This window comes from Archocentrus centrarchus, chromosome 7 (genome assembly GCF_007364275.1).
Source record: "Archocentrus centrarchus isolate MPI-CPG fArcCen1 chromosome 7, fArcCen1, whole genome shotgun sequence".
In the NCBI taxonomy this organism is placed as follows: Eukaryota; Metazoa; Chordata; class Actinopteri; order Cichliformes; family Cichlidae; genus Archocentrus; species Archocentrus centrarchus.
In genome coordinates this window covers 31610094-31632801 of record NC_044352.1, presented here as the reverse complement: position 1 = coordinate 31632801, position 22708 = coordinate 31610094, and the positions used below count along the sequence as shown (strand labels likewise).

The following is a 22708-nucleotide window of genomic DNA, read 5'->3' as shown; positions in this document are numbered from 1 at the left end:
CTGTGGCAGGACATGAGTGGAAATCTTTCTGTACCTGTTGGCTTCAGTTTTGTAGCCCTGTTTGATGCAAAATTACCCTCAGTGCTTTTGCAATTAGGTACCATGCCAGGATCTAAAAGGGGTCTGCCATGTGTATAATATAGTCACTGTGCTACTGCCAAAAATGTATGCCCTTTTGCAAATGTAAATACTTTTGCTGTGTATGGTACTTAAGTGACTACTGGCCATACTTTCTTTTATGGAATGAATTATGTGCAGTTCTCCTCTGCCACCTTGAAACTAGCTGTCCCCGTGGTCTGTGTTTTGGCAGCGATGAAAGCCAGGATTAAGCTGCCGCTTGAAACTTTTGGTGAGATTTGCAGGTAACAGAGTAATTCTCTACAGATGGTATGAGAGGAAGAAAAACCTGTGGTAGCATGCTATGATATGGTTTCCTGTGTACTGTGGCAGTTTCTGCACAAGCGGCACTTCACAGGGATGTATACTGGAGCGTAGAGAAACTTTGGCAAGAAGTAAACTTTGTCAGTGTTGTGATGAATTTGGATTTTGGCTACTTTGCATCGCTAATGTAGCATCCTAAATCTCATGACACAGTCTAAATAAGTTATGGAGCTGGAGTCAGTATGAGTTTGTGCTACCTGTTGTTGTGTTACAGTCAGGTTGGCTGTATGCTACACTTTCAGAATTGCAGTCATGTAGCCAGTTGGCTGACAAATAAGGTAACTTCCAGCAGTTGAAAGTGGTTTCACAGGAAACACTTTTCAAGTCACTTTTCAAGTCATTTTACTCTACAAGTCACATTCAGCCATTCACTCTTTTCTTAGAGAATAAAATGCTTTTGTAGTTTAAGCCAAAGACTGTATATCAAAGATGGATGTAGCCACAGTGACATCACTCACTGGTTTTAGACTCCTCATTATGAAACCTCAATGTTAGCATTTTAGTATTTCCGCTGTTTTGGTGGGGGTTTTGTAGTCAAATGTGACCATATTAGGAAGAGAGCGTGAAGTGCAAGTTATCAGTTAGCAATAGCAAGCTTAGTTAGTAAATTGCATCAGTAGACTGTATGGTTGTATACCTGTTAATTAATGCTATATAACAGACTAAAACACTAGGATGTCACTCACCAAAACTGAAGCACAAACCTCTTGGGCAGGCCATATTATTTGTTAGACGATTACATTGCAAATGTTCCAAAAGGCACAGACAGCGCAAATGTGGTTCAGGGGGGTGCAGTCATCTGTCACAACTGGTTGGGGGTGAGGTGAGGGAGACAGGACAAAATGCATGCTGTGGAAGAGAGCCTGAGATTAATGATTAAATGCAGAGTGGTGAATAATAATAAATACAATAGTCCAACCTAGAAGTAATAAATGCATGCAGCATCACTCTGAGACAGGATGTTTCTAATTTTAGAGATATTGTGCAAATGCGAGAAAGCAGTCCTACATATTTTGTAATATGTGCATTGAAGGACATATCCTGGTCAAAAATGACTCCGAGATTCCTCACAGTGCTACTGGAGGCCAAAGTAATGCCATCCAGATTAAGTATTTGGTTAGACACCATGTTTCTAAGGTTTGTGGGGCCGAGCACAATAACCTCAGATTTATCTGAATTTAGAAGCAGGAAATTGTCCATCCATGTCTTTATGGCTTCCTGCGGTTTAACTAATTGATGTGTCATTTGGCTTCATGGATAGATAAAGCTGGGTATCATCTGCATAACAATGAAAATGTATGTAATGCTTTCTAATAATACTGCCTAAGGGAAGCATGTATCATGTAAATAGAATTGGTCCTGGATCCTTTTGATTCTGGTTAGAGACAAAAGGAGCCTTGTTTCTAATGACCCCTATGAAGGGGAATCTAACCATGGATACCAAAACTGTTTTTTGTACCAGGTTGTAGACATGATTTTTAATGCTGTAAAGTTGGTTATTTTATCATTGGAATCTATGGGAATTGGCTCACTTTTGGAGCCAGCATCAAGTGGCCAGTAGAGAAACTGCAGTTTTCAGCACTGCTGCTTTGGTGATATTTAAAAGCTGTGGAAGCTGCTGTTTGCATTTAGCATGTATTATATCAACTCCTAGTTACAGTTGCAGGGGATGAAAATGAATAAAAGTTGCAAGGACTCATCTTGAAGAGCTGCTACAGAAAGTTAGTGTTATACTTTCACAAAACTGAAACTCAAAATATACAGATTTTAGTAGCAGTGGTCAAAATGGAAGTAGCAGACTTTAAAATCTCCAGACATTCAGTTGGTAATATGGAGCGAGCTCTTCGTGAACCATAATGCCACTGGACAGCGGGTTTTATTCAGTCCCTTTCTGCCTGCTGCACACCAAAGTTAATTTTTTTCACATTTCACACCCACATGTGCTTTCTCTTTGGATAACTAATTACATCATCAGGGTTTCCTCTACAGAGAACATTAACATTTGGGCTCGTGAGCTAATCGTGACAAGTACCTCTAATGATGAATATAGAGAACTTGATCCTTAAAATTAAAAGAGTGACCCTTCATTTAGGTTACCTTGCTATGGATGGAAGACACTGTATGTACATTCAAATAAATAGTTAAAAATACACAACAAAGCTGTATTTTTCCATCCATAGGTCCAGATTGTTGCTCATTTGTGCAAATTCTGTATGTTATATCAATGAGATAGTATGCCAGATGCAGTATGAATCCATACTTATTTTTAGTTGCACATTAGATATATTTTGAAGCCATTTAACCTGCCGTTTTTGTCAGCCAGCTCCTCTTGCAGCCTAAATTCCATCCTGTCGCAGGTCCTGTCTGCGTCTACAAGAGCCTCTCCAATCAGCCTGTCAATTGATCACTGTCACACCTGACTCTGACTTGTGCTTTCACATCAGTCAGTGCACAGCTGTAGCATACATTAGCATATGATCATGTCTGGCACATTTTTGCATCCTTTTAACATTCGGTGACACTTGTGTCTGCACCTGTGTCTGCTGTTATTATTGAGCGGAAGCCTAATATTTCCCAAAAGTCAGCTTTTTTGGAAGTTAGATCATCTGGCTGAGGCTCCTGCTGACACCCATGTGTTTCCTTCCTTGATTTTTATGATTCCTTTTTTTTTTTTTTTTTTTTTTTGTTTTAATACACTGGCGTAGAAATGGTTTGGCTTTGTCCTAGGTTCAGGGAGTTTATGGGTCATAGCTTTATGAAAAAAAAATAGCACAACAAAACCTTCTGCACAGTAATGCGGCAAACATAGTAGATCATTGCTGGCTCGCACAAGCGTCAGGAAATCCCCATGTAGTATCAGCCATAACATCTAACACAACATCATCCTTGTATTGATTCTGCTTAGTGTTCCTTTTTTTTCTTTAGCTGAAATCAGCAGGAAACCCCCTTGATAGCAATAAGGATCTAACACACTCCACCACATTTCTCCTGTCTTGTGATCGGTCTGCTTTATATTCACCACGTGACCTCTTTCATTCAGTGACCTTGACTTTAAGTATGGAACACTGCTCCCCAATAACCCCTCTCTCTCTGTCCTGGCTGCCCTTTTTTGCCGACGCCCCCATCCCCCCACCCCCACTGTGTTCCCTCGTCTTTTGCCGAATCTCTCACATCCCCTCCTCTCTCCTTCTCAGATCATTTACAGTGGCTTTGTTCTGTGCAGATTAAGGTCGCACGCTGATGAAGGCCTCCAGTGCCTCCAGAGGTCTCGGGACTCTTGGAGTTTCATTTGCGGATTTTCTCTTCACATTCGCTCGCTGTGCTTCCAGATTTACTCTCTACTCGCTCTGAAACCATCACTGAGCTGTGTCTGGATGACGTTCAGTGCACTGTTTTAGAAGAGGAAATGAAAGCATAGGTTTAACAGCATTTAAGACAAAAGTGGCTGGCTTTTGTGATGATGGCATTTATTATAACGGTAAATGGACTAGTTCTTATGTAGCACTTTTCTACTCTGAGCACTCAAAGCGCTGATAGAGATGTCAGGCCAATTTTTCATGTTTACTTTTCTCCTCTTGAGTGTGCCATGCTGCTACAATGTTCCTACATCAACAGTGTTCATTATTCAGTATTAATGAAACTACATTTAACCACACTGTCTCTTTTCACTTCAGTTACTTTTGTGAACTGATTACAAACAATTGCTTGTGGCTGATTGTGGAACATTTTCCACTGAAAGATTTTTGGTGTTCTTTGCTGAGTTCTGAAACCAGTTGAGAAACTGACACAGGATGTGGGGGGTGAAGTTGCTTCTGTATGTATGGGTGTGTGTGTGTACTTCCTTGCCAGTGTGTTGAAGTAAAAAGTTAGATATGAGTAAGAAAACTGTCTTCATTCACAGCTTATGTTATTTCCTTCCAGTCTCTTTCCAATTTTCTTCTCATCTGCTTAATGTCTAGGTAAATGTGCAGTATATTTTTGGTTCAAATTTAAATATTTTGAACCTTAGCAGCACTCTGGTTTGACATGAGCACAAAACAAAAGATAACCAATTCTATTATAAAATATCTCATACATTATTATACAGCTCATAGCTATCATTAAGATCTGACCTAGTGCCATTTTATAAGGTTAAACCAACGAAGAGGCCACCCACAAGCTGAATATATGGATGAACACCCTGACAGTGGGGAATGGACACCACCAGTTTGCACGGTAGAAGTCATTTGACTGCGTATACATGAATGATGCAGTTACTGTAACTTCACCCGTTGTTTTGTAAATTCCTTTATGAAACCCCAAAGTCAGGGTGCCATCTTGGTATTTTGGAGGAAGAAGTAACTATATTTAGAACGGGGATGTGCATGACTAGACATGTTGCTCCTCTGGCTCGTAGGCATCAGAAATGTTAGTAGGTTAAACTGCAGTTACCAGGTGTTCCTGAGATGCCACTAACCAGGATGGCAGCCCCTTTATTAGTTTCTTTTTCAAACATTCTGTTATAGATTTGCTGGGATCATTGTCCTGTTGCATGACCTAATTTCAGCCCAACTTTAGCTGTTGAACAGATGGCCTCACATTTGACTCTTGAATACTTATACAGAGGAGCTCATGGTTGACTGCAAGGTGCCCAGAGGGGTGTACTACAAAGCGAGCTATGTCGAGCTTAAAGTCAGAGTTTTCTGTGTCACAGAAGTGGCTCTCTCTTTACCTAAATCACTATAGTAACTTGTGCTGAACACATAACCTGGTCTGGAGCAGATTGTTTATGAATGTATAAATACAGTAATGATTTATACATTTATAATTAAAATCATTCAGTTAAAATGTTAATTTCATGCTGTCTATGATAAAGCCTAAGGGTTTTCTGCAGCATTAATCTCTTGTCTTATTTGCAACAATATTGTATTTCACTGTGACATGTTTATGATCTTTTTAATCACCATTTTCATCATCGTCACTTGAAGTGTCTGATTGGAGAACGTGGTACTCAAAGGGATCTCCGACTGGGGTTTTAGGTTTTGTTAAGCCAGCTAACACAGGGAAAGCCTGGCTGTGCAAACAAACAGGTGCTCACACTGACTGCAGATCAGTTCATCAAGTATATTTGATTATCAGCATCTGGCTGCTTCTTATTCTCTTATTTCCTGTGGAAGCAGTAAGGGTGTACTTAGTTTTTCACAGGACTGCATAATAGAGTCAATACAATAGTGGTCAGAAGGGGAGACTTGGCTACAGAGACCAAATCTGCTTTTGCACCAGTCTGTAAGCATATTTATTTCTGCTATAAATTGGGGTGTTTTAACATTGGGTGGTGTCACGGGGTAGCCCGTGCCCTGTAAGACTAAATGTGTTAATGGCCGACAACAGACTGCAATGACTTCTAATAGTAGAACATCTTGCTGGCAAAATAGAGGTTGTTCAGTGGTAAATGTGAGGCCAACACTACATTGGTCCAGTCCTTCATTGGTTTACTTTAATTTCAGTTTGATTCAATAGTATGCAGATTTTTGGTATTTATCTCTTAGCATTATCATTCTCATTATTTCCATGTCATAGTAAAATAAAATACAATGAGCCCACATATTCAAAACCATTTATTAGCACTAAGTCAAGTCATGTCAATATTACCAAATGTTTGTTGAATGCTCTGTTCCATGCTGCCACCATCTTGGAGATCTGGACTGCCAAACAGGATGTGGAAGGTTCCAAATCTTTTTATAGTAAGGGGAGCCTGGGAGCTCACTATGTCAGTAAGAATGCAGAGGGGGAATTTTCTTGTCTTTTCTTGTGAAATAGTCTTTGGTACACAGGAAACCAACCAATGTTTTGATGATCTTGTGTCAGAGCTTAAAGGAGGTAATTGGAAAGTTGTGTTTTGCTCATAAGTAGGAAATCTTTAATTGGGGGATTTAATTGAATTTTTGTGTGGTTTATTCTGGGGAGGGGCTTAGGTTTTATAAGCCAGAGTTAATGCTCTTGAGAGGGAGAGAGGGAGGCATAGCAGGCCTAGTGTGTTGGCTAGAGCCCAGTAGCCATGGGCTTAGCCTTTGGGTTTCTTTGGTTTAGTTATTTTTGAATTCTTTTGAACAGTTTTAAGTTTGTTTTTCTTTAGTTTTGTATCTCTTTTTTTTTTTTGGTCATATCACCATCCTGACCCTCCTTGTAAATAGCACTTGTAATAAATTGCAGGACGGGTGAAGAGAATTCCAGCCTCCAAGTGTGTTTCCTCAACTGCAGCTGCAGCATTACTACAGGTGGCTGTAGCTCAGGAGGTAGAGCAGGTCACCTACTGATGGGGAGATCGGTGGTTCGATTCCAATGCAAGCATTGGAGTGTGAATGTTAGATAATAAAAATAAAAAAAGCACTTTGCTTATTTAATCATGGAAGTGCTTGTATGAATGGGGTAGTGCTCAGACTGAGTAGAAAAGCGCTATATAAGAACTAGTCCATTTACCGTCTATGGGAATTGACTCTACTGGCCCTTCAAAGAACTGCAGTGTTTTGTTCTTCTTTTGTTTTTTGTTATTCTGTGTTAACATCCTTTTTCATTCCCTTCTCTAAGTTTCATTACTGGCCATAGGTGGGTATAATGAAACTTCTATTCCTTACATCCTTACAGTCATCCTTACAGTTGTGGAGCTGAATTAAGGGATCTTTTGGAGGGTGGTTGGCATTTATTCCAGTTTGAGTAGCACATACATTATACTGACTCTGTTGTGTTAGTGGGGTCACCTTTTATCACCAAACCACTGTCAAACCAACAATTGCAGGTTGTTAATACACCAACAAACCACAAGTGATTTAAAAAAAAAAAGTAGACCAGTGTGTGGTTGTTCTCTAACCAGCGTTTACATATTTAAACTTCTGTGAAAGAAAAAAAAAAAAAAAGTGAATCACTAGAGACATTTGCTTGACTATTACCTTCATGGACATCCCCAACCAGCAACCTCGAGGCAACGACTGTCCTTCATTATTGCTGTTACTCACCTCTCATCTTCCCATCCCCCGTCCTTCCTCCCTCTCATCCCCATCACTCTGCCCTCTTACTGTCCATTCTACACTCTGCCCCTGTCTCACCACCCCTCCTATTAAATCTCCCTTCTCTGGTGTCACTGTCCCTTTCTTTCTTGTCACCCTGCCCTCATGTGTCCTCTTCCTCTAATTCGTTCACTCTCTCATTCCGGTCTCAGTAAATCTGCCTTCTTGTCATCCATATCCACTCTCACCGTGCTCCTCTTTCTTTTCCCCCCTGCCTGCTGCTCAGGCCAGCTCACCTATGGATCAGCATTCACATCGGAAACCCTGGGGATTCCATGGATACATCGACCCGACTCACATCCCCGCCAGTCGACACTGATGCCGATACACTGCACCCAGCTGTAGAGCAGTGAGGCCAAGGGGTCAGGGGTGAAAGGTCACAGAGAACTGAGAAAGACCAGGAGCTGAGGTTGAGAGGTTTCGGAAGGGGGGAGGACCGCAAGGCTACGAGAAGCCATCGTGAAGGAAGGTCTCAGTGACAGACGAGAGTCGGGGAATCAAAGATGATGACTTCACATGGAAAGCTGAGGCGGGAGAAGGGGAGCCTGGCCGAGTATGAATCGCAGATGAAAGGTGAGTTTCTGTCTGTATGCATGTGCTCGTCTCCGTATATGTGTCTCTAACCTTTATTGCACTTCTGTTGTGCATGTGCGTTTACCTGCATGCATGACTGGATACAAGACAGCACATGTGCATTCATGCATGAATGTGTGCACTTGCATTATGCAGTCATCCCCTCAAACACACACATACACACACTATCGTGTATCTGAACATATGTGTGCGTACTCAAACCTATGTTCCCTGCAGAGTAAAGGGAGGAAAACCTTGCCTAGAAAGGAGGAAATAATTTTTGTTAAAGTGAAAAGACATGATCAGTATTAGTGTAACGAGGTTTTCTCATGACAGCAGCATGTGCGTGTGTGTCGTGATTTGGAGGCTTGATGCCGTGGCTGGCTGGCTCTCTGTACTGTACTACAAGGGTGTATTTATAGCTAGTATTAGTGATGCTGTCTCCTCACATACAGTCAGCCCGGGGCTGTGTACTCACACAAAGACAGAGGAAAAAGAGTAAAGAGGGGAAAGAAGGAGTAGGCAGAGTGGGGGGGGGGGTGAGTGAGGAAAAGGGAGAGCCACGAGAGAGGTGAGGGAGCAAAGCAAAGGTGGTTTTCTAAGAGAATGTTTGGATTTGCCTTTTCAGAGCAACAGCGTTGGGTTGCTGTGCTATTGATTTAGGTGTGTTTACATACAGCTTGTGTGTAATATATAAAGTTATGATTATAACAAGTAAGCTAGAAGTAGTAATGCTGTGACAGTACTCTGTCAAGCAGAGGCAGCCAAACAGCTGTCTCTGTGACATCATAAATCACCTGAGAGAGAGAGACTTGAATTATTATTATATACACACTGTAATCCTGTAATCAACTTTTCCCCCTGCTTAAGGATAAATGTCAGCATTTTTTTTGTGCCTCTGTCCTAAGTTTGCTTGCTAATTAATCAATAATCAATAATATACAACTTGTGAAAGAAAGTAAACAGAAGAAACCACCACTAAGAGTAAGTTAGTTTTTTTTAGTGGTGGTAGAAGTGCTCTGATCTTTTCCAATTAAAATTCCTGTTTTGAAAATCTTGATTCAAATATACAGAAGTGCTATCAGCAAAATGTACAGAGTCTTTAAAAGAAAAATTACACAGTCCACTGGCCACTGTGGGAACACCTATTAAAACTTCATATACCATTCATCTAAAACACGACAAGCCAAAAGAGGTTGAAAAAAAACTGGTTTGATCTTTAATCCCGTGCATTTTTTTTTTTTTTAAGTAGCTTTGAAGATGTGAAAATCATTGTATTCCTCACTGACAGCATTGCCTTGTTAATTTATATTACGCTGAGGAAAAAAACTGTTTTTCTCACTCTCACAAGGAGATCTATTAGGCCTTTCTTTATTTTTTATTACCCAGTGGTGGATCCCAAAGGAGCTCTACTGGATTGACTGTGGAGGTCATTTAAGTACAGTGCATTCATTGTCATGTTCAAGAAACCAGTTTGAGATGATTTGAGCTTTGTGACATGGTCCGTTATCCTGCTGGGAGCTGCTAGCAGAAGATGGGTACGCTGCAGTCATAAAGGGATGGAGATGGTCTGCAGCAATACTCTGTGGTAGGCTGTGGTGTTTAAATGAGTTGTGGTACTAAGGGGCCCAAAGTGTGCCAAGAATATATCCCCCTACACCAGTGGTTCCCGGGCTGCAGTAATAACAGTAATTCAGCCACAGCACTTTTGACTTTGGGAACCACTGCCCTGCACCCTTCCACCACTACCAGCCTTGATCCATCCTGCCTTGTGTCATCCTATCAGCTCGACACAGTCTGGCCATTTTCCTCTGACCTCTGCCATCAACAAGGCATTTTCACCCAGAGAACTGCTGCTCATTGGATGTTTTCTCTCTTTTTTTGGACATTCTCTGTAAAGCCTAGAGATGGCTGTGCGGGAAAGTCTCTGCACATCAGTAGTTTCTGAATTACTCAGAGCAGCCTGTCTGGCACCAAAAACCATGTCACGTCCAGTCACTACTTCTTCTTTGTTCTACTTATAGAGCACTATAGCTGACATAATAGTTTCTTTTTAATGTTATTTGAGACATTAAGAAGCAGCACAGTTTATAGTGTAACGTGTGTTCATTTATAAGCCTTTATTTAGTGATACAGTGAGAGATTTGCTACATGTTTCATGCACTGGCTGAGCAGGTAATTACATTCAGCTTGTGTGTGTTTGTTCTCATTGCTCTCTCTGTGTGGTGAAGTTTATAAGCATGTATTTACTTCAGTGTCTGATCTATTCTTTGTCTCCCTGTCTCCGTCTCCCTCATGTCCCAGACCTGCGGGCCCAGCTGACAGACCAGATCAAGATTTTAGACTCTCAGGTGGAGGTGAAACAGCAGCAGCTCTCAGACCTGTCTGAGTTTCTCCGCCGTCGGGGTGACATCGAGTCTGAATATGCACGAGCCCTTGACAAACTCACAGAGAGATTTACCCACAAAACAAAAAAGTAAGGCCGTATGCATTGTGTGTGCATACATTTGTGTCCTTCCTCTTCCTTTTGGTCCAACGTGCGTGATTGGGCCATAATCTTGGGGCACATATCTGTTACTGTGCAGGAAGGAGCAGTGGGGACAGTCCGTGTGTCAGGTCTGGTCTGTTTTGCTGACTCAGACTCGTCTGGAGAGCCGGGAACATGCAGCACTGGGCGACACCTGCTGCAACGCGCTCACACAGAGGCTGACATACAGTACAGAGGACACACACCGCCTGCACAAAAGGGTGAGAGGATAGTTTAGTGTAAGGTCACACGAATGAAAAGCAGAGACGTGCTTAAAGCGAAATGTCCAGGAAGAGAGGTAGCCATCACAGTCCTCCTACTCCAGGGTACAAAAAAAAATCCAGTCAAATCCAACCAGATTCTGGCTTTACATTGAGTTTTATTTTGAAGGTCATCTATTATGCACAGTTGTAGATTAATCCAAAGCCATAAAAATAAGGTTGTAAGAAATCAAAATCAAAATTAGATTTTTAAGTCATGTAAAAATGTTTTTACTTATTTTTCAGCCCTTTGCAATAAACGACCGCGAACCCACATCATCAAATTACACAAGTAAAGAACTGAGTCACTGCATTCAGTCTCCCGTATGAAGAAACCTGCATGACTTCCTGAAAACTGAAGTTTTCAGTGGTGCCAGATTAACTTGGTAATGCAGCATAATTCGGAAATGACTCCTTAAAAAGTGACCAGACTCCCAGAGATGAACTGACAAGGTCGACACATACTGAATACAATGACAGGCCTCTTATAAATTCCATTTTGTGTATTTGTCTTGGTAACACAGGGTCATCTTCAGCCTCATTCACTTTAAAAAAAAAAAAAAAGGTACACAGGCTCATCTTGTTCAAATTACTGGTTGTCAGACATGCTCTCTGTTTCTTCTTGTGTTTGAAGTGTGAGCAGAATCTTAATTAAGCCACTACAGACATGTCAGAGCAGCTAAGAGGTTTTGTCTGGCCTGACGCCAAGCAGAGCAACCCTTTTAGTTTTTCTAATATCACTTTCAGCGCTATATTAAATGAATTACGGCTGCAGATCAAATGAATACCATGCAGTTATGAAACAACATTACACTGGCCAAGTTAAAAGTTTCCTACCAAAGAAATAAAGTTCTTGTTAAGCAGGTGTACAATCCAGTTGTAAAGTGGTGTAATATTATTGTTGTATAGTTGTTAGCTAGTTAGTTATTAATAAATTTTGAGAATGTCTGTTTCCTTTCATGCCTGGAATCAAGAGACAAGGTGCCTCCCACATGTCTGTGGGCAAAAATGAAGGTGTAGCTGTGATCATGTGTCCACCCTGTTTACAAGTCCAAGTCTCTGCTGCGCTCAGGCTGCAGTGGTGTGATCCTTGCATTTTGAGTAGACAGGAGTCCTACAAACTATTCAGTAGTCATTTTGTCCCTTTTCAGCATTTATATTGGCACAGTTCAGAAGTAGCATGACACAGTTTATAAAAACCCAGGGCATAAGTCTATACTGGAGTGCTCTGGGTCACAGTGTTCCAGTCACCAGTATTTTAACAATCAGCAGTGCCTCTGTGCTTTGTAATTATTAGAAAGTGAAAAGATAATTGGACCGAGAAAGGCTAACTATATCTTATTTAATAAACTTCCAGGTTTTAATGTTGCCAAGATCTGAAATCCTAAATTCCTAAAGATCTACATTTACAGGGTTCCTTGTTTTAACCCCTTCACCCCAACGTTACTGTAATCCTAGCATTTAGTTGCCAGACCTAATTCCAGGACTCTTACCTGCAGTCTGCCATGCAGAGGAGACTTAGAGTAGCAGGCCTTCACACCTGTTATACTAGGAGGTATATGACATTGCTGAGGAACAGAAAACCCCTTTCAGTTTCTGCAATAGCTCATGTCATAATTATTACAAATCTAGGGAGCTTATTTTTCTCATTATGTGCTCTTAGGACCCTGAAAGACAGAGATGCCTCCTCCCAAACAAAGCTATAGCAAGCCATCAAAGCGCTGGTATGGGGAAAGGTTTTGTTCTTTCCAAAAGGACAATTACCTGACTGCAAACATGTAAATTTGTTCATTAACATATTTAAAATCAGACATTATCAGGAGTTAAGTGTCAGAACTAAGCAAGGCTGGTATTCTCTTTAGATTTAGCATAAAGACACAAGAGTGGTATTGAGCTTCTATCTTTAGAGTGGAACAGGAAATAGATATATTTCCTTAAATGGCAGTTATTCTGCAGCAAAAGTGCAATATATATTTTTGCCTAGCATTCTGTTTTTGCATATCGCAGAGCAAAGAAGTTGGAATCCAGATGCAGGATGAGCTGCTGAAGGTCACCACTGAACTGCAGACGGTGAGTGCGTTATACTGTCGCCCTGCATGCAACAACGCAAAATACTACAGCCGCTGACACTGACAATGCTGACCTGAGGTTTGTGCTGTTGCTTGAAGGCCCTAAAGACGTATAACCAGTACCACACAGACTGCCTGATAGCAGAGGGGAAACTGAAGGAAGCCGAGCGGTTGGAGGAGAGACACACCGGCAAGTCAGCTGAACTCGGCCCTGGTCAGTTGGTAGGGCAGAGGCGGAGTTCTGTTAAGAAGATGGAAAGATTAATGGAGAAGGTGAGTGTGTACTTCTGTGAGAGACACACACACACAGAGAGAGAGAGAGAGAGAGAGAGAGAGAGAGAGCAGGCCACAGAAAGTCTTTGTTTTTCACAAAATGCACCACTTCCTGTGTTCAGGTGGTATACGCTTCTGTGTACTGTATGTTTCCATAATGTACATGAATGTGTATGCATGTATCAGTACATATGGTTTTGAATTGTTATGCATGCTTTTTTCCCCCCCTCTTACTTTGTGTGTGTGTGTGTGTGTGTGTGTGTGTGTGTGTGTGTGTGTGTGTGCGCGCGCACATGCAGAGGCATGGCAGAGTGCAGGAGACCCAGCTGAAGTGTACCAAGGCACGTAATGACTACTTGCTGAATCTAGCAGCATCAAACGCAGCCATGAACAAGTACTACCTGCAGGATGTCAGCACCCTCATTGATGTAAGAAACATGCAGTTTGTGCTGCGTGATTATATTCATATGCATTTATGATACCATTCACCCTTTTTGGTTTTCTTTCTGAAGAATAATAAATTAGAGATATCATTGGGGATGAAATAGACGAGCTGCCACAAGTTTGTCAGCCTGTCCAAATCATTGCCTTCCCCTGTTCTCGCCATCCTTCCTTCTGTCTACAATTTCTCATGCCATTCTTACACCTTTGGTTTTCTCTCCTGGCAGTGCTGTGACCTTGGTTTCCATCTGTCTGTGGAGAGAGTGATGAAATGCTACCTGGCCAGTAGGTGGCGCATTCAGAAGACAGAAGAGACGGGGCTTAAGCAGTTGGAGTCTGCAGTGACGTCCCTGGACCAGAGTGGAGACAGAGATGCATTGCTGCAGCAACATGACGCCGCCTTTTGCCTTCCGTTCAGATTCAACTACCATCCACATGAAGGAGACCAGGTGAAACTACTGTACCTCTGGTAGAGCTATATGACCAAGCTGAAAGGTTACTTTTGGATAGATAGTACAGAATAGTACCCACTGCTAATGAAGGATTCTTAGATATGCAATGCTGGTTACTATGTACCTCCCTTACTTAAGTTACCTGTTACCATATCTAAAATTTCTATTACAAGGCATGGCTGAAGCATCAAGTGTTCTGCATGGTGAAGCTTATGGAGGCCTAAAAGTGACAGAAAGTAGAAAAAAAATCTAATGTTTAGAAAACTAACTAAATAGATTTATTTGGAGGTAAGTACAGTATTGTGCAAAGGTCCTGAGCCATTCCTCATTTATTTATATTTAACCATTTTTAAAGTGGTTTTGAACAATAGTTCTCAAGGCTTGCTGAAGGTTTTTCAGAGTTTTTCTTTGAGCATTTTTGCTTTTTTACTCGTTTCCAGGCCAGTCCTTGTACCTGACCATTTTCAGAGGAATGCTTGTTTGTTTGGTTGGCTGTGAAGCCACTTAACACTGACCTATGACTCATTCAAGCATTAAAAAAAAACGAACCTAACTTAGAGGATGAACCAGTGCTTAGTCTACACTTAAGAAAATTTAAGAAAGAACCAATTTGGCATGGTATCTTTAGGCACTTTGCCATTTATAGCTTGGTGGAAAATATTTGTTCCCATTTCTTTGGTTGAATCTACCAAAAATACTTTTGACAGTCATAAAATAACGTTTTTGCTCCAAGAAGGTGATTCCCAAAGAGCTATTAGTTGAAAACATGGCACATCTCAGCATGGTGTGCAGTGTGTTTTTAAAATTTTTTAGGAAACTGAAGAAGTAACAGGCCTACAGTATCTGTTCATCTGTATTTGAAAGTTGTGTCCTCAAGAAAAAAACAAGAGCAGCAAAGACCTGACACAGAACCTGAGAGATCCATCTGGAGGTCAGGAGAGACAACAGTGAGTGTCAAACATGGTAGAGGTGCTGTCATGGTTTGGAGCTGCATTTCAGCCAGTGATATCGGGGATCTTGTCAAAATTGATGGAATTATAATGGTAGAAGAGTACCATCAGATTTTCATCCACCATCCATTACTATTTGGAAAGAATCTAACTGGCTTTATTTTTCAGCCTGACAATAATCTCCAACACACTACCAATGCAGTAAAATCACACAATGGAATACTATCAGTTATGGATTGGCCTCTGCAGAGCCAGGACTTCAACATTATTGAAGCAGTGTGGGCTCATCTTGACAGAGGACAGATCAAAAGGTGGCAACATCCAAAGAAGAGCTTTGAATGTCCTTCAAGAAGCCTGGAGAGCCATTCCTGAAGACTACTTAAAGACTAGTTGACTACTAAATTACCAGAAAGCTGCCTAAGAGAGTTCAGGCTGTGTTAAAGAATAAAGGTGCTCAAATATTGACTCAGATCATTATCATCATTACGTTATTTAATGTCCCATTCACTTCCAGTCTGATTCAAGATATTATTATCATGGTTTAGCCTAAGGCTAACGGCTTCATCCTGCCATTTAACTTTATTTGGGAAGTTCACACTTCAGATCCCAGACACTCTCTTTAGCAGGGCACTGCCAGGATTGTGATTTTGGATGGGTCAGAATAATTTGGGCTGGGTCTTGTAAAGACAGACCTTAGTGTTTTTAATACTCCACTTCAAGTTATTGCAAGGAGGTACAGACATGAATAAATTAAGGAAATAAAACCTGTACCCGATCTGTTATTTTTGCTATGAATTGTGAACACCAGTATAGGGTATCCATTCACAGAGGTCCAAAGTTGAATTAAATAAATACTGAAACTATACCTGAAAGCTTGGCAGGCACGGCAAAAGCAGCTAAGAATGGTGGGGTTTAGCAAACTGTAAATTACATCCATTTTTAGCTCGGCAGTTTCAAGGAAAAAGTCAAGCTGTTATCACAGCGTCTGTTCCACAGAAACTTTAATGTTGGCCATAACTCAAGAACAATGTGACCGAGAAAGTTCAAATTCACACCATAGATGCAGCTACTAAAAAGACAAGTTCAGACACGTTCGAATCTCAGTGACCTTGACCCGAAGCTAAAAGTCAGAGGTCAAGTTTTTTGAAAATCTTTTGAATGCAATAACTCAAGAACAATCTCGCCTAGGATGTTCAAATTCACACCATAGATGTGCTAGACCGATCACACTTCACACACATGTTCGCTGACTTTACTATAACAGCAATTTGACTTTTTTTCAGGTGTGTGAGGTCAGTGCGGAGAGCCAGGTGAGGTACGAGTTGGAGACCAGGTTCCAGCAGCTTCAGTCTCGACTTGCTGCTGTTACTTTGGAAACAGAGGAGGTCAGCTAATTGTTCTCTGCCTGTTCTCATAATGATCTAACTGCCCTTGTCTGTCTGTCACTGGATTAGTTAGTGTGCAGCTTTACAACGTGAACCTCAAACCTTTAACGTTAATTAGCTAAATTAACAAATCAATCGATCTCTTTCCCTTTCTCAGATCAGTAAAACGCTTAAAGCCACACTCGCCGCCCTTCTGGATAACATGTGTGACAGCGACTCTAACCCCTCCCCTGACGTGCCCAGCAGCCTATCACACGAGCCACCTGGAGGAGGCACCCTACCAAAACTTACCCTTGCCAAGCGTCGAGCCAATCAACAAGAGACAGAGACCTACTACTTTACAGTAAGTTAATGAAGGGCCAATGCACGCTAGATACATCGTTATCAAATTATATCTAATTGAATATTATTCAACATGTCAGCGTAGCATTTTTCTGATATTCCTTACAACAGTTTAAATGACCCAACACAACTTTTATCCAAACACAGATAAAAATGTTGAACTATTTTTGATTCATTTAGTATTTCTTTCTTTTTTGCCTTAGAAAGTGAAAGAGTTCCTTACCAGCAGCTCTCTGGCCTCCAAACTTCAAGCCAAACATGATCTTCTACAAGATGCCATACAGAAAGGTACAAGGATGTTGGATTAAATGCACTTGGTTCCAGGGTTGACATTGATCATGTCTGCAAAATATGCACATACCTTGCCCACAATGCAACTTGGCCACCAACAGTTTAGTTGAAGAATTTTTTGGCTGTGGGGTTAATGAGCAACTTGTAAGTTTTGTGACGCCAGTGAAAAAAATCTGTAAGAAAATAAAACAAATTTTATTTATTAACTTGAGTTAATCTTTTAAAATGTTTTTGGCCCCAGTGCCCATCTAAAATAAGTACAGCATGCCCCAAATGTATTAACTTTACAGTCATCCAAGGATAAGTATAAATTTAGGAAAATCTGCCAGTTGGTCTTTAAACAATATGCTGCTGAGGTTTGCTAAGCTTAAATCTTTCTAACTCCACACACTCAGGATTTTATTTTCATTATCATCTTGCAATTTTCTGCTCCCCTCTGATGCACTATTAAATGGCACATTTATTAGATTATACACAGTCCCATATGGGGCAGCAAACATACGCACGTCACTGTGAAAAATCAGTGGAGTTCCCCTTTAATACTGCTGCGCATTCTTTGCTAACGGACACACTTTTTCACGTTTTCTGTGTCTTCCAGCTGAGGCCGTTGACAGTGACCCTTCCAGGTAAACATTGTTTTTACGCTGATGAGAATAAATCAGTGTGACTGAAATGGAGAGAGTACAGAGGACATGGAGAAGAGGACAGTGATGGGCTAAATTTAAACCAAAATTGCTTTTTCAATAATATATACAAATCTATTTCTGGGGGGGGGACACTTAACTGAACATTGCAGTTATCAACAATATTAGATCTTGAGTGTCATTATGGGATCATGCATTTTATCTATTATATTTCCCAGAATGCAATGTGCTCGGTCAGTGCGTGTTCGGAAGTCCAGACCTGTTTCCCAATTCTGCCACACACTCTTCACCACAGACATACTGTCCTACATAGAGGTAACACTCGCATTCATACACACAGAAAAAAAACCCTTTTTAAAATGCACTCTTCTTTTGTTTTTACTTGCCTTGTATTGTTTGCCGCACTGCTGTTCAAACCTTCCAAATGAAATCATTTGGAAAATCCTGCCACACTGATGCAGAAGAATTGGGGATGGTTGAGGGTTCTTGCAGCACATGCGCACACTGACAGCCCCCCCCCCCCCCCCCCCCCCCCCCCCCCCCCTTCCAGTGTAGTTATTGCTGCCTTCTTGTGTATGGTCATGCTTATGGCTTATTGCTGGCTTTCTCTCCTTTCAATCCATCCCCCCTTTTATCTCTTCCTCTCTCTCTTGTGAAAGGGATTAAAATGCACTGGCCTCTTTGCTGCCTCCTCTCGACTCCTCTATTCAATGTGTGTGCATGAGTGTGTGTGTGTGTGTGTGTGTGTGTGTGTGTGTGTGTGTGTGTGTGTGTGTGTGTGTGTGTGTGTGTGTGTGTATATATGCTTATGTGTGCCTCTTCCCACTGCCTCTAAATCTTTATTCCCCTTATTGTCCCCTCTCTCTTCTCTTCTAATCTGCTTTTTCTGTGTCCCTGCTCTGCTGTGTTTGGCTTGGTGCAGAAGAAGAAGGCGAATGTCTCGGACACAGGTACTGTGCACTGTCTGGGTGTGTGCTTATGCAGTGCATGCAGGCTTGGGACTGTTTCCCACATAGAAGTAGTCTCTGTGTCTTAGAGTTGTATGTTGTCCGGAAGGTTTTAGCAGCAGAAGTGTAACGTTTATATCCAGTATATTGAGACATTTATACAGTTTTGTCGACACAGTGTATGCTCTGTTTGTAAAAAAATGTGTATGCAATATTCCTCCTCCAGTCTGGCCTCAACAACTTGAGCTGTAAAAGTTAGAGTTATTGAGGCTGGTGAAAAACTGGTGAGATACTCTTACTCTCAGAAGGGCAGCACTGGCAGCAGCAGATATGATTAAAATTGTAAAGATTTTCCTCACAGTGTCCATCCATTGTTTAAGACCATCCGGTTTATACCGGTTCTTTGTGATAGCTTTTTTTCACCAGCAGTGAGCAATATTTTGCATAAATACTGATCCTTTTTAACATTATCAGAATCAGCTTTACTGACCAAGCATATGTGAACATACAAGGAATTGGGCTCCAGTTATTTCATCCTCTTTAATTACAATACCATAACGTCTACTGGGATTTCAGAACCTAGCATCTTCCTTAGACTTAGACATATATTAATTTTACTGCGTGTCCAAACTATGCTATATTGCCAAACGTATTTGCTCATCTCCCTTTACATGGATATGAATTTGAGTGACATCCCATTTTTAATCCATAGGGTTTAATATGATATTGGCCCACCCTTTGCACCCTTTGGAGCCCAGCTCCCGAAAAACAACCCCACACCATGATTCCCCCTCCACCAAACTTTACACACCGTGTATCAGGCATGTACCGTTCTCCTGGCAACCACCAAACCCAGACCGAGTCCATCATATTGCCAGATGGAGGAGTGTGAGTCGTCACTCCAGAGAACACTTCTCCACTGCTCTAGAGTTCAGTGGCGGCGTGCTCTACACCACTGTATCCAACATTTTGCATTGTGCTTGGATGTAGCTGCTCAGCCATGGAAACCCATTCCATGAAGCTCAAGAACAGTGTGTAGAGCTGTTTGGAGGTCTGTAGTGACTGACTGTGCAGAAAGTTGGCAACCTCTGGCCTCTCTGCACCTCAGCAGAGGCCTACCACTTCATGGCTGAGTTGCTGCCATTCCCAATTCCCTTCCATTTTGTTATAATACCATTAACAGTTAACTGCTGAATATTTAGTAGTGAGGAAATTTCACAGCTGGCATCATATCACGGTACCACGCTGGAATTCACTGAGCTCCAGAGAGCGACCCATTCTTTCACAGATGTTTGTAGAAGCAGTCTGCATGCCTAGGTGCTTGATTTGTACACGGAAGTGACTGGAACACCTTCAATGATTTGGATGAGTGAATGAATACTTTTGTATGTGGTTGCTGTCTATGTGAGCACATTGTCTCCTGCATTGCTGTTTTGACAGAGGTTGCTTGTCACCATCAATGTTCAAATAATGGACATAAACAAAGGTGGCATGTTAGTCAGTCTAAAAGTCTCACCAAAAAAACGAACATAGAAACGTGAAAGTGTTTTGTTCTTATTTTCAGCTGATCACAGTATTTCAACAGGTTCATTATTCATTTACCAGAATTGTACAAGATTTTACTGTTATGTAACCTAATGATTTCATTTGAGTTACAAGGAAAATCCTTTTTAGTTAATTGTAGCCAAATACCCTTAAAAGAACTCGCATTGCATCTTTCTGCCTTGCATATTTTTCATCCCTGTTGTTGGTGTTACTTGCTGTCTTCCTTTTCCTTTTCTTTGCATCTCTTTCTGAGCTCTGTTTCTGTCTTTTACATACTGTTCCCATCTCATCTTTTTCTAACCATCCTTCTCCTGCAGAGCTCTGGACAGCAGATTCCTGTGGTGGTTGAAAGCTGCATCCGTTTCATAAACCTTCACGGTGAGTCGGTTTTTGTCATATCAGTAAGTCATGCTGTGAGAGCTTTGGACATTGAAAATGAGTAGGTGGAAGCACTTTTTGTATTTTGCGTGCATTTCTGCGTATCAGGCATCTATGAACGTATCATTTGGCGTGAATGTGTGTGTCTGTGTGTACCACAGGCCTCCACCATGAAGGAATTTTCAGAGTTCCAGGCTCACAGAGGGAGGTGAATCTCATCAGAGATGCATTTGAAAGAGGTAAGCATTTGGCTCATTCTTTTCTGTGACTCCGAGCTGCTGAGATTGCACAGGTTTTTCCCTGGTTGGAGAAAACTAAACCAAAAAAAAGGAGTTAGGAATTTACAATTCAATAAATGTTACACTGTTAGTTTTGTTAAAGTTTACACAATTACAAACATCAGTAAGTATGAGGGTTTCCTGACAAAGCCAATAAAAAATATATGGGGAACATATATTAGGAAAGCATTTGCAAAACACTTTTCTACCACAATAGTCATTCCTTTAGCATAATCTAGTGAACATAATCTAGTGAAGATAATTAGGAATTCAGGGAGGGACCATGTTCTCATCACTACGATGCTTTCAGAAAGCAAAACTTGCAGGATGAACCTCCAACTGAGGCTCTTAATTGTCTGGTCAAATAATAGTGATGACTGAATCATGGCCATTTATAATTTACACTGCAACACTTTTTTATGGCCCCATTTGTCTTTGTCAGGCCTGTAGTGTTTCCTATCCATCACCCTTTTTTTTTTTTCTGCTCACCCAATTCAGGTCATAGGCTAAGAGGCGGGTTACACCATGGGCAGGTCACCAGTCTATCAAAGGCATAACACAGAAAACCATTCACACTCACATCCACACAATTTAGAATAAGCAGTTTGCTTAGGGGATGGCTGGGATGGCTGTAGCTCAGGAGGTACAGCGGGTCACCCACTGATCGGAAGGTCGGTGGTTTGATTCCTGGCTACTCCAGGCTGCATGCCAATGTAACCTTGGGCAAGATACTTAACCCCAAGTTGCTTTCCAACACAGGTGAATGTTAGACAATAAAAGCACTTAGCTTAGTTAATCATGGAAGTGCTTGTATGAATGGGTGTTAATGTAAACGTGTTGTATAAACGCTTTGAGTGCTCAGACAGAGTGTGAAAGCGCTATATAAGAACTAGTCCATTTACCATTACTTAGCATGCAAGTTCATCAGTTCCAGGAAGGTGGTAACGGCTACAGATTGGGGGGCTGTTTGTTTTAAAGAAAGAAATACATTTCTGGAGTCATACACAACCTCACATAACTTCCAATTGACCAAAGCAATTTAACAAAAAAAAAACACACACACACAATAGCACACATAAAATAGGATGGGTGAGTGAATACTTTTGGCAATAAATGGTAAATGGACTAGTTCTTATATAGCGCTTTTCTACTCAATCAGAGCACTCAAAGCGCTTATACAACCTGTTTTGCATTCACCCATGCACTCCCATTCATACAAGCACTTCCATCATTAATTAAGCTAAGTGCTTTTTTAATTAGCTAACATTTACACGCATTCATACTCCGACAGAACGGTCGGAGAGCAACTTAGGGTTAAGTATCTTGCCCAAGGATACATTGGCACGTAGCCTGGAGTAGCCAGGATTCAAACCGCTGACCTTCCGATCAGTAGGTGACCTGCTCTACCTACTGAGCTACAGCCACCCCACAATATAGTGTACCTGTAGGTAGGGAACATGAATTTCTGGTTTCCTGTTATCTGCTTGTACTCTGAGTGGTGCTGACAGTCAGTGGCTTTGATTGCGTGTTTGTAAAAAGGTCATGTGAAGAGCAAAAGAGTAAACAATTTTTCAAAATCAACCTCAAACCATTGGCTACCTTCTGCCAAAGATTGAGGTTCATAGTAGCTTTTTATATTCATAAATAAGGAGTAGCATACAAAACTTTGGTTCAAACGTCCTCTAGTTACAGCCCTAAAATATTCACCATTCTGAGAATGCCAGTGTTACAGTTTCCTCCTCGTGAATATGCAAGGGTGAAGTGTGAATGCAGCACTCCATGTGGACATCTGTGTGCCTGGCAGTTTTTTGTGACAGTGCAGTATTGTACATACAACACAGTGTTGACATACTGTGGGTACAGAAAGTA

The 22708-nt window shown here is 41.3% G+C and overlaps 1 protein-coding gene across 2 annotated transcripts in view; it reads left to right on the top strand.

The window, feature by feature from the left end:
- LOC115782959 (SLIT-ROBO Rho GTPase-activating protein 3-like) overlaps positions 1–22708 on the top strand; it is a 38647-nt gene that overhangs the window by 1834 nt on the left and 14105 nt on the right. The window contains exons 2-15 of one of the 2 annotated variants that reach the window (XM_030733521.1): positions 7711–8057; positions 10362–10533; positions 10643–10805; positions 12852–12914; positions 13013–13186; positions 13486–13614; positions 13855–14076; positions 16313–16414; positions 16572–16757; positions 16960–17044; positions 17646–17673; positions 18614–18641; positions 20501–20561; positions 20723–20800. In XM_030733521.1, coding sequence (XP_030589381.1) covers positions 7988–8057; positions 10362–10533; positions 10643–10805; positions 12852–12914; positions 13013–13186; positions 13486–13614; positions 13855–14076; positions 16313–16414; positions 16572–16757; positions 16960–17044; positions 17646–17673; positions 18614–18641; positions 20501–20561; positions 20723–20800 — 1561 coding nt within the window. In that variant the 5' untranslated portion in view covers positions 7711–7987. Of the gene's footprint in view, positions 1–7710; positions 8058–10361; positions 10534–10642; positions 10806–12851; positions 12915–13012; positions 13187–13485; positions 13615–13854; positions 14077–16312; positions 16415–16571; positions 16758–16959; positions 17045–17645; positions 17674–17909; positions 18007–18613; positions 18642–20500; positions 20562–20722; positions 20801–22708 lie in introns of both variants that reach the window. The other variant, XM_030733520.1, reaches the window with a different exon arrangement.